The sequence below is a fragment of the Artemia sp. Qi Xiang Cuo genome, chromosome 21 (assembly GCF_049724085.1).
Source record: "Artemia sp. Qi Xiang Cuo chromosome 21, ASM4972408v1, whole genome shotgun sequence".
Lineage (NCBI taxonomy): Eukaryota > Metazoa > Arthropoda > Branchiopoda > Anostraca > Artemiidae > Artemia > Artemia sp. Qi Xiang Cuo.
This window is the reverse complement of record NC_142814.1, coordinates 35,843,775-35,860,224: the sequence shown is the minus strand read 5'-3', so window position 1 is coordinate 35,860,224 and position 16,450 is coordinate 35,843,775. Positions and strand designations below refer to the sequence as shown.

At 33.5% G+C, this 16,450-nt stretch overlaps 1 protein-coding gene across 3 annotated transcripts in view; it reads left to right on the top strand.

Annotated features, from left to right (window-relative positions):
* LOC148939493 (neurotactin-like) overlaps positions 1–16,450 on the top strand; it is a 53,747-nt gene that overhangs the window by 11,761 nt on the left and 25,536 nt on the right. For all 3 annotated transcript variants that reach the window (XM_089107081.1, XM_089107082.1, XM_089107080.1), the window contains exon 3: positions 12,582–12,726. In XM_089107081.1, coding sequence (XP_088963207.1) covers positions 12,582–12,726 — 145 coding nt within the window. The remainder of the gene's footprint in view (positions 1–12,581; positions 12,727–16,450) is intronic.

Below are 16,450 nucleotides of genomic sequence, written 5' to 3'. Positions count from 1 at the left end.
ACAAAAAGCAATACCATACTTGTAGATTATTTTCACGGAAGATAAAAAGTTCTAGTTCAATTTAAAATTTTCTCAACGAAGTGAAGAAGAATTCAAGTTCTCTTCTGAATTTTACCAAAGAACACAATTCATTTCTAATTTCACCAGAGAAAATAAAAATATTCCATTTCAGTTCTTTATTTCACAAAGACATAAAGAAATTTAAAGTTCAATTCTAAATTTTTCGGTGGAAGAGAGAAAAAGTAATACCATACTTGTGAATATTTTCATGGAAGATAAAAAGTTCTAGTTCAATTTAAAATTTTCTCAACGAAGTGAGGGAAAGTTCAAATTCTCTTCTGAATTTTCTCAATGAAAAAGAAATTAGTCATTTATCATTTCTATTTTTTCCAAATAATATAAAAATTTTCCCTTTAGTTCAGATATAGCTCGAAGAGATGAAAAATTTAAAATACTTTTCCAAATTTTTCACTGAAGATAATAAAGTTCAAGTTCTCTTCGGAATTTTACCAAAGAACACAATTCAATTCTAATTTCTCCATAGAAAATAAAAATCTTCGACTTCAGTTCTTTATTTCACAAAGACAGTGAAATTTAAAGTTCAATTCTAAATTTTTCGGTGGAAGATAGAAAAAGTAATACCATACTTGTGAATATTTTCCCGGAAGATAAAAAGTTCTAGTTCAATTTAAAATTTTCTCAACGAAGAGAAGAAAAGTTCAAGTTCTCTTCTGAATTTTACCAAAGAACACACTTCAATTCTAATTTCTCCAGAGAAAAAAAAAATCTTCCACTTCAATTCTTTATTTCACAAAGACATAAAGAAATTTAATGTTCAATTCTAATTTTTCGGTGGAATATAGAAAAAGTAATACCAAACTTGTGAATATTTTCACTGAAGATAAAAAGTTTTAGTTGAATTTAAAATTTTCTCAACGAAGTCAAGGAAAGTTCAAGCTTTCTTCTGATCTTTACCAAAGAACACTTCAATTCTAATTTCTCCAGATAAAACAAAAATCTTCCACTTCGGTTCTTTATTTCACAAAGACATAAAGAAATTTAAAGTTCAATTCTAAATTTTTCGGTGGGAGATAGAAAAATTAATACCATACTTGTGAGACTAAAAATGAAGATATTTATGCTGAGTTTTAACTAGCTATGGCTAAGTTTACTAAACACATGTTATTTCCTATAGAAAACACACAAACTCAGAAAAAAATGCCAATGTTCCTTTAGTAACTACATATAGGCACGTAACATGAATTTATGAATGAACAGTTACAACTAGCACAGACAAATTATTCTGATTAATAGATATTTTCGAGCAAAAACCCAAAAACTCAGAAAAAATGTCCACTGTTAAATTAGTACCTATGCAATTAGGCTTAAATGAAGATATGTATGCACAGTGTCAACTAGCTATGGATAAGTTTGCTAAAGACAAGCCATTTTCTTTCGAAAACACACGAAATAGGAAGTAAAATTCTAAGTGTTCAATTATTATGTACGCAATTAGGCTAAAAATGAATATATTTATGCACTGTTTCAACTAGCTATGGCTAAGTTTGCTAAAGCCAAACTATTTTCTTCCAAAAACACACAAAATCAGAAAAAAAGTTCAATGTTCATTTAGTACCTAGGCAATTAGGCTGAAATGAAGATATTTATGAAGAGTTTCAACTATCTATGGCTAAGTTTGCTAAAGACAAGCTATTTTCTTGCGAAAACACAAACAAAATCATAAAAAATGTTCAATGTTCCTTTAGTACCTAAGCAATTAGGCTTAAATGAAGATATTTATGCAGAGTTTCAACTATCTTTGGCTAAGGTTGCTAAAGACAAGCTATTTTCTTGCGAAAACACACAAAATCAGAAAAAATGTTCAGTGTTCCTTTAGTACCTACACAATTAGGATAAAAAGGAAGATATTTATACACTGTTTTAAGTAGCTATGGCTAAGTTTGCTAAAGAAAAGCTATTTTCTTGAAAAAACACACACAATCAGAAAAAATTTTCGATATTCATTTATTACCTACGCAATTAGGCTTAAGTGAAGATATTTATGCAGAGTTTCAACTCATCTATGGCTAAGTTTGCTAAAGACAAGCTATTTTCTTGCGAAAACACACAAAATCAGAAAAAATGTTCAATGTTCATTTAGTACCTACGCAATTAGGCTTAAATGAAGATATTTATGCACAGTTTCAACTAACTATGGATAAGTTTGCTAAAGACAAGCTATTTTCTTGCGAAAACACAAATAAAAACATAAAAAATTTTCAATATACCTTTAGTACCTACACAATTAGTCTAAAAATGAAGATATTTATGCAGAGTTTAAACTAGCTATGGATAAGTTTTCTAAAGACAATAAATTATATCGCTAACACACACAAACTCAGAAAAAATTTTCAATGGGCCTTTAGTACCTACGCAATTAGACTAAAAATGAAGATATTTATGCACTGTTTCAACTAGCTATGGATAAGTTTGCTAAAGACAAGCTATTTTCTTGCGAAAACACACAAAATCAGAAAAAATATTGTTAGGTTAGGTTAAGTTAGATTAGGTTAGGTTAGCCTACGTACGCGAGCAGAGAGGTTAGGTTAGTTTGTATTAAGTTAGGTTAGTTTAAGTTAGGTTAGGTTAGATTTAGTGAGTTTAGGTTTATTTTTTTTTTGCGATTTTAGCCTAAGTACGCGCGCGTACGTAGGCTAACTATGATAAGTTAATCTAAGCTTTTCAGGTGAGTATGGTTAGGTTAGGTTAGAGTAGATTAAGTTAGGTTAGTTTAGGTTAGGTTAGGTTAACCTACGTACGCTTAGCTTAGGTTAGCTTAGGTTAGGTGAGAGACATGCAAAACGTTCGGTGTCTGATTTGGTTAGGTTAGGTTAGATTAAGTTAGGTTAGGTTAAGTTAGGTTAGGCTAGGTTAGCCTACGTACGCGCGCGTACGTAGGCTAACCTAGCCTAACCTAACTTAACCTAACTTAACTTAATCTAACCTAACCTAACCTAATCATACACCTAACTTTTTGCATCTCTCTCACCTAACCTAAGCTAACCTAAGCTAAGCGTACGTAGGTTAACCTAACCTAACCTAATCTAACCTAACTTAATCTAGTCTAACCTAACCTAACCATACTCGCCGGAAAAGCTTAGCTTAACTTATCATAGTTAGCCTACGTACGCGCGCGTACGTAGGCTAACCTAGCCTAACCTAACTTAACCTAACCTAACTTAATCTAACTTAACCTAACCTAACTTAACCTAACCAAACTTAATCCAACCTAAACTAACCTATATGCGCGCGTACGTAGGCTAACCTAACCTAATCTAACTTAACCTAACCTAACAATATTTTTTCTGATTTTGTGTGTTTTCGCAAGAAAATAGCTTGTCTTTAGCAAACTTAGCCATAGTTAGTTGAAACAGTGCATAAATATCTTCATTTTTAGCCTAATTGCGTAGGTACTAAAGGAACATTGAACATTTTTTCTGATTTTGTGTGTTTTCGCAAGAAAATAGCTTGTCTTTAGCAAACTTAGCCAGAGATAGTTCAAACTCTGAATAAATATCTTCATATTTATAATAATTGCGTAGGTACTAAAGTAACATTGAAAATTTTTTCTGGTTTTGTTTGTGTTTTCGCAAGACAATAGCTTGTCTTTAGCAAACTTAGCCATAGTTAGTTGAAACTCTGCATAAATATCTTCATTTAAGCCTAATTGCGTAGGTACTAAAGGAACATTGAACATTTTTTCTGATTTTGTGTGTTTGCGCAAGAAAATAGCTTGTCTTTAGCAAACTTAGCCATAGATAGTTGAAACTCTGCATAAATATCTTCATTTCAGCCTAATTGCGTAGGTACTAAAGGAATATTGAACATTTTTTCTGATTTTGTGTGTTTTCGCAAGAAAATAGCTTGTCTTTAGCAAACTTAGCTATACCTAGATGAAACAGTGCATAAATATCTTACTTTTTAGCCTAATTTCTTAGTTTATAATTGAAAATTTAACATTTTTTCTTATTTTGTGTGTTTTCGAAATAAAATAGCTTGTATTTAGAAAACTTAGTCATAGCTAGTTGAAACTCTGCATAAATATCTTCATTTTTAGCCTAATTGCGTAGGTACTAAAGGTACATTGAAAATTTTTTCTGATTTTGTTTGTGTTTTCGCAAGAAAATAGCTTGTCTTTAGCAAAATTATCCATAGTTAGTTGAAAATATGCATAAATATCTTCATTTAAGCCTAATTGCGTAGGTACTAAAGGAACATTGAACATTTTGTCAGATTTTGTGTGTTTTCGCAAGAAAATAGCTTGTCTTTAGCAAACTTAGCCATAGATAGTTGAAACTCTGCATAAATATCTTCATTTCAGCCTAATTGCGTAGGTACTAAAGGAATATCGAACATTTTTTCTGATTTTGTGTGTTTTTGCAAGAAAACAGCTTGTCTTTAGCAAATTTAGCCATAGATAGTTAAAACTGTGCATAAATATCTTAATTTTTAGACTAATTGTGTAGGTACTAAAGGAACACTGAACATTTTTTCTGATTTTGTGTGTTTTCGCAAGAAAATAGCTTGTCTTTAGCAAACTTAGCCATAGTTAGTTGAAACTCTGCATAAATATCTTCATTTAAGCCTAATTGCGTAGGTACTAAAGGATCATTGATCATTTTTTCTGATTTTGTTTGTGTTTTCGCAAGAAAATAGCTTGTCTTTAGCAAACTTAGCCATAGATAGTTGAAACTCTGCATAAATATCTTCACTTCAGCCTAATTGCGTAGGTACTAAAGGAACATTGAAAATTTTTTCTGATTTTGTGTTTTTTTGGCAAGAAAATAGCTTGTCTTTAGCAAACTTAGCCATAGCTAGTTGAAACTGTGCATAAATATCTTCATTTTTAGCCTAATTGTGTATGTACTAAAGGAAAACTGAACATTTTACTTCTGATTTTGTGTGTTTTCGCAAGAAAATAGCTTGTCTTTAGCAAACTTAGCCATAGCTAGTTGAAACTCTGCATAAATATCTTCATTTAAGCATAATTGCATAGGTACTAATGGAACATTGAACATTTTTTCTGATTTTTTGTGTTTTCGCACGAAAATAGCTTGTCTTTAGCAAACTTATCCATATCTAGTTGAAACTCTGCATAAATATCTTCATTTTTAGTCTAATTGCGTAGGTACTAAAGTAACATTGAACATTTTTTCTGAGTTTGTGTGTTTTCGCAAGAAAATAGCTTGTCTTTAGCAAACTTAGCCATAGGTAGTTGAAACTCTGCATAAATATCTTCATTTTTAGTCTCACAAGTATGGGATTAATTTTTCTATCTCCCACCGAAAAATTTAGAATTGAACTTTAAATTTCTTTATGTCTTTGTGAAATAAAGAACTGAAGTGGAAGATTTTTGTTTTCTCTGGAGAAATTAGAATTGAAGTGTGTTCTTTGGTAAAGTTCAGAAGAGAACTTGAACTTTACTTGACTTCGTTGAGAAAATTTTAAATTGAACTAGAACTTTTTATCTTCCGTGAAAATATTCACAAGTATGGTATTACTTTTTCTATCTTCCACCGAAAAATTAGAATTGAACATTAAATTTCTTTATGTCTTTGTGAAATAAAGAATTGAAGTGGAAGATTTTTGTTTTCTCTGGAGAAATTAGAATTGAAGTCTGTTCTTTGGTAAAATTCAGAAGAGAACTTGAACTTTCCTTCACTTCGTTGAGAAAATTTTAAATTGAACTAGAGCTTGTTATCTTCCGGGAAAATATTCACAAGTATGGTATTACTTTTTCTATCTTCCACCAAAAAATTGATAATTGAACTTTAAATTTCTCTGTCTTTGTGAAATAAAGAACTGAAGTGGAAGATTTTTATTTTCTCTGGAGAAATTAGAATTGAATTGTGTTCTTTGGTAAAATTCCGACGAGAACTTGAACTTTTTTATCTTCAGTGAAAAATTTGGAACAGTATTTTAAATTTTTCATCTCTTCGAGCCAGATCTGAACTAAAGTGTAAAATTTTTATATTATTAGGAAAAATAGAAATGATCAATGACTAATTTCTTTTTTATTGAGAAAATTCAGAAGAGAACTTGAACTTTCCTTCACTTCGTTGAGAAAATTTTAAATTGAACTAGAACTTTTTATCTTCCATGAAAATATTCACAAGTATGGTATTACTTTTTCTATCTTCCACCGAAAAATTTAGAATTGAACTTTAAATTTCTTTATGTCTTTGTAAAATAAAGAACTGAAATGGAATATTTTTTATTTTCTCTGGTGAAATTAGAAATGAATTTTGTTCTTTGGTAAAATTCAGAAGAGAACTTGAATTCTTCTTCACTTCGTTGAGAAAATTTTAAATTGAACTACAAATTTTTTATCTTCCGTGAAAATAATCACAAGTATGGTATTACTTTTTCTATCTTCCACCGAAAAATTTAGAATTGAACTTTAAATTTCTTTATGTCTTTGTGAAATAAAGAACTGAAGTGGAAGATTTTTGTTTTCTCTGGAGAAATTAGAATTGAAGTGTGTTCTTTGGTAAAGTTCAGAAGGGAACTTGAACTTTCCATGACATCGTTGAGAAAATTTTAAATTGAACTAGAACTTTTTATCTTCCGTGAAAATATTCACAAGTATGGTTTTACTTTTTCTATATTCCACCGAAAAATATAGAAATGAACTTTAAATTTCTTTGTCTTTGTGAAAAAAAGAACTGAAGTGGAAGATTTTAATTTTTTCTGGAGAAATTAGAATTGAAATGTGTTCTTTGGTAAAATTCCGAAGAGAACTTGAACTTTTTTATATTCAGTGAAAAATTTGGAACAGTATTTTAAATTTTTCATCTCTTCGAGCCAGATCTGAACTAAAGTGGAAAATTGTTATATTATTTGGAAAAATAGAAATGATCAATGTCTAATTTCTTTTTCATTGAGAAAATTCAGAAGAGAACTTGAACTTTCCTTCACTTCGTTGAGAAAATTTTAAATTGAACTAGAACTTTTTATTTTCCATGAAAATATTCACAAGTATGGTATTACTTTTTCTATCTTCCACAGAAAAATTTAGAATTGAACTTTAAATTTCTTTATGTCTTTGTGAAATAAGGAACTGAAGTGGAATATTTTTATTTTCTCTGGTTAAATTAGAAGAAGTGAACTTGAACTTTCCTTGACTTCGTTGAGAAAATTTTAAATTGAACTAGAACTTTTTATCTTCCGTGAAAATATTCACAAGTATGGGATTACTTTTTCTATCTTCCACCGAAAAATTAGAATTGAATTTTAAATTTCTTTATGTCTTTGTGAAATAAAGAACTGAAGTGGAAGATTTTGGTTTTCTCTGGAGAAATTAGAATTGAAGTGTGTTCTTTGGTACAGTTCAGAAGAGAACTTGAACTTTTCTTCACTTCGTTGAGAAAATTTTAAATTGAACTAGAACTTTTTCCGGGGAAATATTTGGAACAGAACTTTAATTTTTTTCATCTCTTTGAGAAAGGTCGGAATTGGATTTAAGAAAATTTAGAATTAAATTGAAACTTTTTATCTTCATGGAAAATAATCACAATCATAGTATAAATTTTCCTATCTTCTATGGAAAAATTTAGAATTGAACTTTAAATTTTTATGTCTTGGTAAACTTAAAAGTGATATGGAAACTTTTTAATTTCTCTGGAGAAATTAGAAATGAATTATGTTCTTTGATAAAATTCAGAAGAGAACAAGAACTTTTCTATCTTCTATGAAAAATTTAGAACAGTATTTTAAATTTTTTCATCTGTTTGAGAAAAATCTAAACTGAAGTGGAAAATTTTTTTATTATTTTGGGAAAATAGAATTGATCAATAGCTTATTTCATTTTCATTGAGAAAATTCAGAATTAAAGTTGAACTTTTCTTCACTTCTTTGAGAAAATTTAAAATTGAAGTGAAACGTTTTATCTTCATAGACAATAATCACAATCATAGTATAACTTTTCCTATCTTCTATGTAGAAATTTAGAACTGAACTTTAAATTTTTTATGTCATGGCGAACTTAAAACTGAAGTGTCAGCTTTTTTATTTTCTCTGGAGAAATTAGAATTGAATTGTGTTCTTTGGTAAAATTCAGAAGAGAACTTGAATATTCACGATCAAAGTATAACGCCCCGGAGGGTAGGGGGGTTGAACCTTGGAGGCATAGTTATTTGGCCTTTGGACTATTTTGAACAAAATGGCTATCTCACAATTTTGACTGGATGCCTTTGGGAAAAAGGGAGTGGGAGAGGAGGGGGACTGGTTGCCCTTTGATCACTTTTGACTCTAAAAAAATAACTAGAAGTTTAAATTTCCAATCGAATAAGCCCCCTGCAAAGCTAATACCACCACCCCTTCCAGAAAATCTTATATGTTAACAATGTGTAATTTGCATAAGTTACAAACGTCGCCCCGGGAGCTATGGGGGATTCCCCCCCCCCCCCATAGTATCGAAGTAACAAAAGGCAACTTCCAAAAAACGCAGTCCATACCACGGGGGCGGGGGGTCATTTCCGAAGGCATTCTTTTATGATCTTTGGACTATTTTGAACAAAATTTCTATCTCAAAATTTAGCTAGGATACATTTGGGGAATAGAGAGCGGGGGGGGGGCTAGCTGCACTCCAATCAGTTTTCACTCTTAAAAAGGTCCCTATAACTTTCAATTTCCAATAAAATGAGACCCCACTGAAGTTTATATGACCACCCCTTCAATAAGAACGTTATATGACACCGGTTCATGACTTTTAATACGTGTCCCCGGGCTTTGGTGGGTCTTGTCGACTTCGGAATTTCTGTTATCTGATCTTTGACCTATTTTGAACAAAATGGCCCTCTCAAAATTTTGATCAGATGCATTTGGGGAAAAGAGGGCGTGGAGTGGGCTAGTTGCCCTCTGATCATGGACACTAGAACTTCCAATTTCTAATTGAATGAGCCCCCTCCGGAGTTTATACAACCACTCCTTCCATATGAAGAGCCCCTGGAAAAAATAATAAAATATTGAAGCCTTATGTCCATAGGCAACGATATGGCTTTGCCTATGGTAAGCGTCTCGTGTCATTTTCAAACTAGTCGGTGACTTTTTTCTTCAGCAGAACTTAAACATACGATTGTATTAATTTGCTAATTAAATTTAAATTTTAATTTTCTAGTTAAAATTCGTCAGCTGCATCTGCCGATTTTTTGACAAGATGACACGACTCTTAGTCTTGGAATAAGGATGTATAAGCATTCACTGCAACATTATATGAGAATAAACTTCGATGAAGTTGGTTAATTTTGCTTGTTGATTCGTGTAAAAGGAAAGTAACAAAAGTGACATAAAAATTTTTGATTAGGCAGCAGCGTAACCGATTTTGGCAGAAGACTAGCCATTTGATAGAAACCTGTATACTGTTTCCCGTTAGAATTCAATGCGCATGTGCAACCTTCGCCCCGGAGTTATTGCGCATAGAAACAACAAATAAATCGATCTTGGAAAAAGAGGTCATTGAGCGATTACGTAATCTTTCTCCCTAGGGACTCTATGACCATATTGTTTCATAATTCCCCACGCTCGTGAATCAATAATTCCTCCATCGATTATGTAAATCACCCCTCATGTCATTACACGTGGCCAAACAACAACAACAACAGATCGATTGACCTTGACCCCCATTAGACTCGATCGATAATCCTTGAATAAATTATGTCCCGTCAGCATTAAACTAAATTGTAGATGGCAGCACGGTGTTCGTCCCGGAGTAGCACCTCCCCCTCTACTCCCACCACAATGTTAAGTGATTTCCGGTCCTAGAGGTCGCAGAGAGACGGCGGTGATCGCATTTTGTAGCCCAAGCTCAAACTAAGAAACGTACAAAATTTCATCCTCCTCCGACTTTATCTTCATGGGGTAAACTGGGTCGGAAGTTTCGACCCCCCCACCACAGCCCCCCTTTAACGTTGTCTGATTGGTCTGAAATTTAGAGGTTAAGCTTTCCTAGGGCCTGAGAGCTTATCCTAGAAATTTCAGTTCAATCCGATCACTCCTTCCATGTTTTCCAAAAACCAGATATAGCCACTTAATGTTCATTTCTCTTTTTTTTATTAGCCACGCCTACAGGCCACAGTTGGCCACGGATCCGGGTGAATGAGGACTCATTCAAAGCGGAATTCGACCTGTTAGGGCCTTTTGATATTTTCAGACCAAAAATATTATCCCCCGACTTTACATTTACGAAAAACCTTGTTTTCCTTTAAGAGCCCATGTTAAATTATCCCACCACAGCCTCCCTTTAACGTTGTCCGATCGGGCTGAAATTTAGAAGATAAGTTTTCCTGGGGCCTGGAAGCTCATCCTCGAAATTTTAGCTCAATCCGATCACTCCTTCCCTGTTTTCCAAAAACCAAATATCAAGTTTTGTGGGGATTTGCTTGCGTCAAAAATAGATTCCACACACTAAAAATACAAGAACAATTGTGTCTCTTTGGTACAGTGGTCGATACTCCTGACTGTCAGTCAGAAGACCCGGGTTCGATTCCCCGTCAGAGGAAATTTTTTATAAACTGAATTTAAATTTTAAAAAAGAAACTCGGCTTATGTTTTAAATTATTTGAAAAAAAATACATTTTCTAATGAATTAAAGAGGCTGAGTTACAAGGTTGACCCTTAAAAAATAGAGGGATTAGGAGGCACAGTTGGGGGGCTGTTAAAGAGGATGAGTCACAAGTTCGAACCTTAAAACGTACCGGCATTAGGAGGTGCAGTTGGGGGCTGCCGCCCCCCAAACCCCCGCTTCCGTATATGAAAGGGACTGTGCCCTCCTCAACGCCTCGCTCTTTAAGCTAAAGTTTGACTTTCTCACAACTCTTTTTTTTATAAAATAAAAACTTTAACAAAAAGAACGAGGCGTTGAGTTTACATTGAATTTAAAGTTTAAAAAAGAAACTCAGTTTCTTTTTTAAATCCAATCTATTAAATCGTTCGGTTTAACAGGCGTCTCCAGAAGAATATCACAGTCGGCCTTCAGGTTACAGGTAAGTCTCCACTGCTTTGATAACATTATTTGAAAAAAAAACTACGTTTTCTAAAGAGTTAAATAAGTAATAAACTGAACAAAAACGTGCAAAAATTATTTGAAAAAACTACGTTATCTAAAGAGTTAAAGAGGCTGAGTCACAAGTTCGAACCTTAAAACGTACAGGGATTAGGTGGTGCAGTGGGGGGCTTCCACCCCCCAAACCTCCACTTCCGTATATGAGAGGGGCTGTGCCCTCCTCAACGCCTCGCTCTTTACGCTAAAGTTTTTATTGTTTAAAAAAAAAGAGTTGTAAGAAAGTCAAACTTTAGCGTAAAGAGCGAGGCGTTGAGGAGGGCACAGCCCCTCTCATATACGGAAGCGGGGGTTTGGGGGCGGCAGCCCCCAACTGCACCTTCTAATCCCTGTACGTTTTAAGGTTCGAACTTGTGACTCAGCCTCTTTAACTCTTTAGAAAACGTAGTTTTTTTCAAATAATTACACTTCAGGATCCGTGAAGTATCGAATAAATACTCGATTCAGACGCTATTCTTTTAGTTTTTTTTTAATCGTTTTTACTAAGTTTTCTAGTTTACTGTTTCATTGAATCGCTCATCCTTTTACTCCAAACTATTTTCCGTGTTGGTTACGGTCCGCATTGTGTTTTTTTTTTTTTTTTTTTTTTTTTTTTTTTTTTTTTTTAAGAATAAGATCACAGAGTAAGAGGTTTGCGAGCAAACTTGTGAAACACGCTCTATTACTATACTAGATCAGGAAGTATCTGTCGGGCGAGGCAAATTAATTGATCCACGTTCCAGGATCAACACTGATCCAAAGTTGCTCTCTCGTCCAAAATCTAAGAATATTTTGAAGACTGTTTACTGTTAGAAGTATGGCCGTATCCAGGAGGGGGGGGCCCACCCTCCGAAATATTTGTCTGACTCGTAAAAACGTAACAACAATCAATATAAAAAATTATGATTTGTTTTATAAAGTTTTTTGTACCCCCCCCAAAAAAAAAAAATATATTTTGTAAACCCCCCCCCCTCCCTCTCCATCGAAAAAAGTCCTGGATACAGCCCCGGTTAAAAGTCTTGGTTGATAGTATGAGAGGAGAGAATCGAATATTCTATTGGATAGCCCCCTCCCTCCTATGAATGTATTGTTTTACCTCCCGCTGCTGTAAAAAGGGATATTGGTGCACAGAGCTAGTTCAGCTGGCACGAGCTAGCTTCTGTCAGTTCGGCTGTCTTATTATCCATATACTCTCTGTTCTTCTTCTTCTATTTTCTTTCCTTTAGTGGTCTATAATTTTTTTAGTATTTTTGTTAGTTTTGTAATGTGTTCGTATGTTTCATATTTTGTCTTTTTTCTTTCTTTCTAAAAGATAAATATCATAAAGAATATATACCTCAATGCCATCTATTTAACATATAAGACAAAAATACTAAAATAATGACCCACCTGTATACCACGTTACTGTTTTGATTTTAACTGTTTATATCTATTACCCTTTATTCTCTGTAATATATAAGTTTCTTTTTTTGTGTTATTCCAGTGCTCGTGTTAATTATACTTCTGCTACTTGGCATCATTGTATTGCTTCAGACTGTATATCGTCCTTCGTATGAAAACCTTCGATATTTACCGGAAGTTACTGACCGTCTTGTTACTACATTCACGACCTGTGGACCTATCGAGGGGTAATCCTTTTTCTCTTCCTTTTTTTAGGTTGATCAATGTAGGAACTTCCTATACATTTGGTTGTAGTAACTCGAAAGGTGCTATGTTAAAGAGCGTATTCAGGATTTTTTTTTTTTTTTTTTTTTTTTTTAAAAAAAAAAATTATTTACCAAACGCATCAAAAATTTGATTTACGTGTATTTCTGATAGTTTTCCACTGTTCGGACTAAAACTGGGGGGTAAACCTGGTATCTCCCCTGCATACGGCCTTGGCTATGTTATACAGTATAAATTTTATATGGGAGGGGAGAAACTGGAAAATGGGTTTCGGGTCTGTGTTCTCAGATGAATTTTAGAGATTTCAATTTACACCTAGCTATAATTACAAAATAATTTGGGAATTTAAAAAAAGGAAATGAAAAAAAGATAAAAATCTAAATAAGGTACTTATGTATTATAGCGACCACACCCAAGAATTGAAGTTAGGTTAATTCTAATGAAATATACCAAAATATGATGATAATATAATGCTTTAGTAACAAAATTATGGAAACTACAACCGAGAATTATGGAAAGCAGGCAACCCAGAACGCATTATATTAAATATCTAACCTAACCAACTCCATATATTAAATATTTGATTGAAATACACCCGCATAGTAGTTTATCTTACTCAGGCTAAGCTAATTATCTCCGAGTGACACAGAGAAACCGGTTTTACAAAAGATCGTGAACAACAGTGTGGTCGCTATAATAAGTAAGTACCCTAAATAATCTTGCACAAATAGTCTAATTTTTCTGTTAGTTTTTTCCTTGCTATCAACGTTTATGTTTTTTTATGAGTAAGACAACAAAATCCATTCTATAGTTTTCCTAATTTCTGAAAAAGTTAACAAAAATTTGAGTACTTCTTATGGTTCAGCTCAAATCATCTTATCTCTTCAGTTCGATCCTCATTTGTAGAAGCTAACAAGGCTGAAATTGTCAGCAAATTTTGGCTTCGGTGAGTCAAAAGACGCTAAATTACGAAACGTAACTTTACAGGAGAACGGCAAAACTAAAAAATATGTCAGGCTTTTCTATGCAAATAACAGTTTTATAAAGGGGAAGATTTTTTTTCTTACTGTTGCTATGGATCTTTTATTTTTATTAATTTAAAAAACTTTTTCCACAAAATAAGTTTTTTAAAGAAAAGTAAAGAACTCTATTAAACAAAAAATGAGCAAAAATATAAATGTTTTTACTTTTATAACTTTAATAAATCAAATAATATAAGTATTTTGATTACTAAATATCAGTATATGTATATTAAACTGACAATGCACATTCATTTGTATTTTTCAGTAAAGTGCAAATCTTGTTCTGGCCTTGGGAAGGCATAGGGGTTTTGCGCCCAACTTATGTTAATTTCTGCTCGTTTTGAGTTTGACTTGGTTAATTATTGTAGTTTCCGTTCGTTTTGGGTTTTATTTATTTATCGATGCTGATTTGTGGTAGTTTCACGCTTGGTAGATTATTTGATTTTTGATCATTTTTTGATTAATGGAGTTCTTTACTTTTCTTTGAAAAGCTTATTTTATGGAAAAAGTTTTTTAACTTATTTTCTTTTCATGCTATACCGACATAGCACTACCAGGAAAAAAGGAAATAACACCTTAAGTAAACTTGTTTATCAAAAAAAAATGGTAGGGCATATTAAATATTGATTGGATATATTTCTGAAAATGGTGGGCGTGAGAGGGGCTTTAGTCACTATCCAATCACTTTCAACTATTGAAAAAGGCACTAGCCCTTTCAATTTCCAATTGAATGAGCCCTTTTGAAGTTTCTACGACAATGCTTTCAATAAAAACTTTATATGACCCAGGGCATAACTTACAACCCTTGCCCTGAGGGCTGTTGGGGAAGGGGTTGTCATCCTTAACGACCTAATTTCCAAAACTTTCAACTACGTTGAGTAAAATGGCTATCTAAAAATTTGGGTTGGATGTATTTGGGGAAAAGGTGGGCGTGATAGGAGGGTTAGTTGCCCTCAAATCACTTTTGACTATTAAAAAGGGTACTATCCCTTTGAATTTGAAATCGAATGAGCCCTTTTTCAAGTTTCTACGACAAAGATTTCGATAAAAACCTTATATGCCTCCAGGGGATAACTTATAATCCTTGCCCTGAGGGTTTTGGGGGAGTGTCCTCCTCAAAAATATATTTTCTTTCTGAAAATCAACTACGCTGAATAAAATGTCTATCTCTAAATTTTGATTGGATGTGTTTGGGGAAATGATGGGCGTGGGGGTGGCTATTTGCCATCTAATCACTTTCGACTATTCAAAAGTGCACTAGCCCTTTTAATTTGTAATCAAACAAGCCCGTTTTGAAGTTTCTATGAAAACGCTGTCTAAAAAAGTCTGAAATGCCCCCAGGACATAACTTACAACCCTTGACCCAAAGGTAGTGGGGGAGAGTCCTCATCAAAACATATTTTCTATCTGGAAATCCATTACGCTGAACAAAATGGCTATCTCAAAATTTTGATTCGATGTGTTCGGGGGAATAATGGGGGGGGGGGGGCTAGTTGCCCTCCAATCACTTTTGACTATTAAAAAAGGTACTAGCCCTTCGAATTTCCAATCGAATGAGCCTGTTTTGAAGTTTCTAAGACAATGCCTTCTTTAGAAACCTTATATGCCTCAAGGGCATAACTTAAAACCCTTGCCCTGAGGGTTGTGGGGGAGTGACCTTCTCAAAAACATATTTTCTATTTGGAAATCAAACACGCTGAACAAAATGGCTATCTCAAAATTTTGATTGGGCCTGAACTAAAACTAGAATGAGCCTGTTTTGAAGTTTCTACGACAACGCCTTCTATAAAATCCTTATATGCCCCCAGGGCATAACTTAAAACCATTGCCCCGAGGGGCGTGGGGGAGTGTCCTCCTCAAAAACACATTTTCTTTCTGGAAATCAACTACGCTGAACAAAATGGCTATCTCGAAATGTTGATTGGATGGGTTTGGGGGAATGATTGTCGTGGGGGGGGGGGGGCTAGTTGCCCTCCAATTACTTTCGACTATTAAAAAGGGCCCTAGAACTCTAAATTTCAAATTGAATGAGCCCCTTTTGTAGTCTCTACGACGACCCCTTCCGTATGAAGTACCCTGCTCTAAAGGAATATAGAGGAAAATGAAAAAGTTTGTGATACCTTGGATGTGAAGGAAGATTTGTTTTGTGAGGAGGAATTAGTGACAGTACTAAAAGGTTTAAAAAATAATAAGGCTCTAGGTGCTGATAGGGTGGTAAATGAGTTTCTTAAATATGGTGGCTCTGAGGTTAGAAATAAGTTACTGAAGATTATGAATATGATGTTTGAAAAAGGGGAAGCACCTAACGATTTTAGGAAAACCTTAACTAAGCCAATTTATAAGAAAGGTGATAAAAGTGAGTGTGGTAATTATTGAGGCATTAGTCTGGTCTCTGTAGGTAGTAAATTACTTAGTAATATGATACTTTTTAGACTGAGAGATGCCGTAGAAAAAGTTTTAAGAGAAGAACAGTGCAGTTTTAGAAAAGGTAGAGGATGTGTTGACCAAATTTTCACTCTTAGGCTAATAATAGAGAAGTGTCTGAGTTTTCAAACACCTTTGGTCCTCCGTTTCATAGATTATGAGCAAGCGTTTGATTCTGTTGATAGAAGACCTTTCGTAAAGGTTTAATCCTTGTATGGTATACCAGACAAATACATTAAAG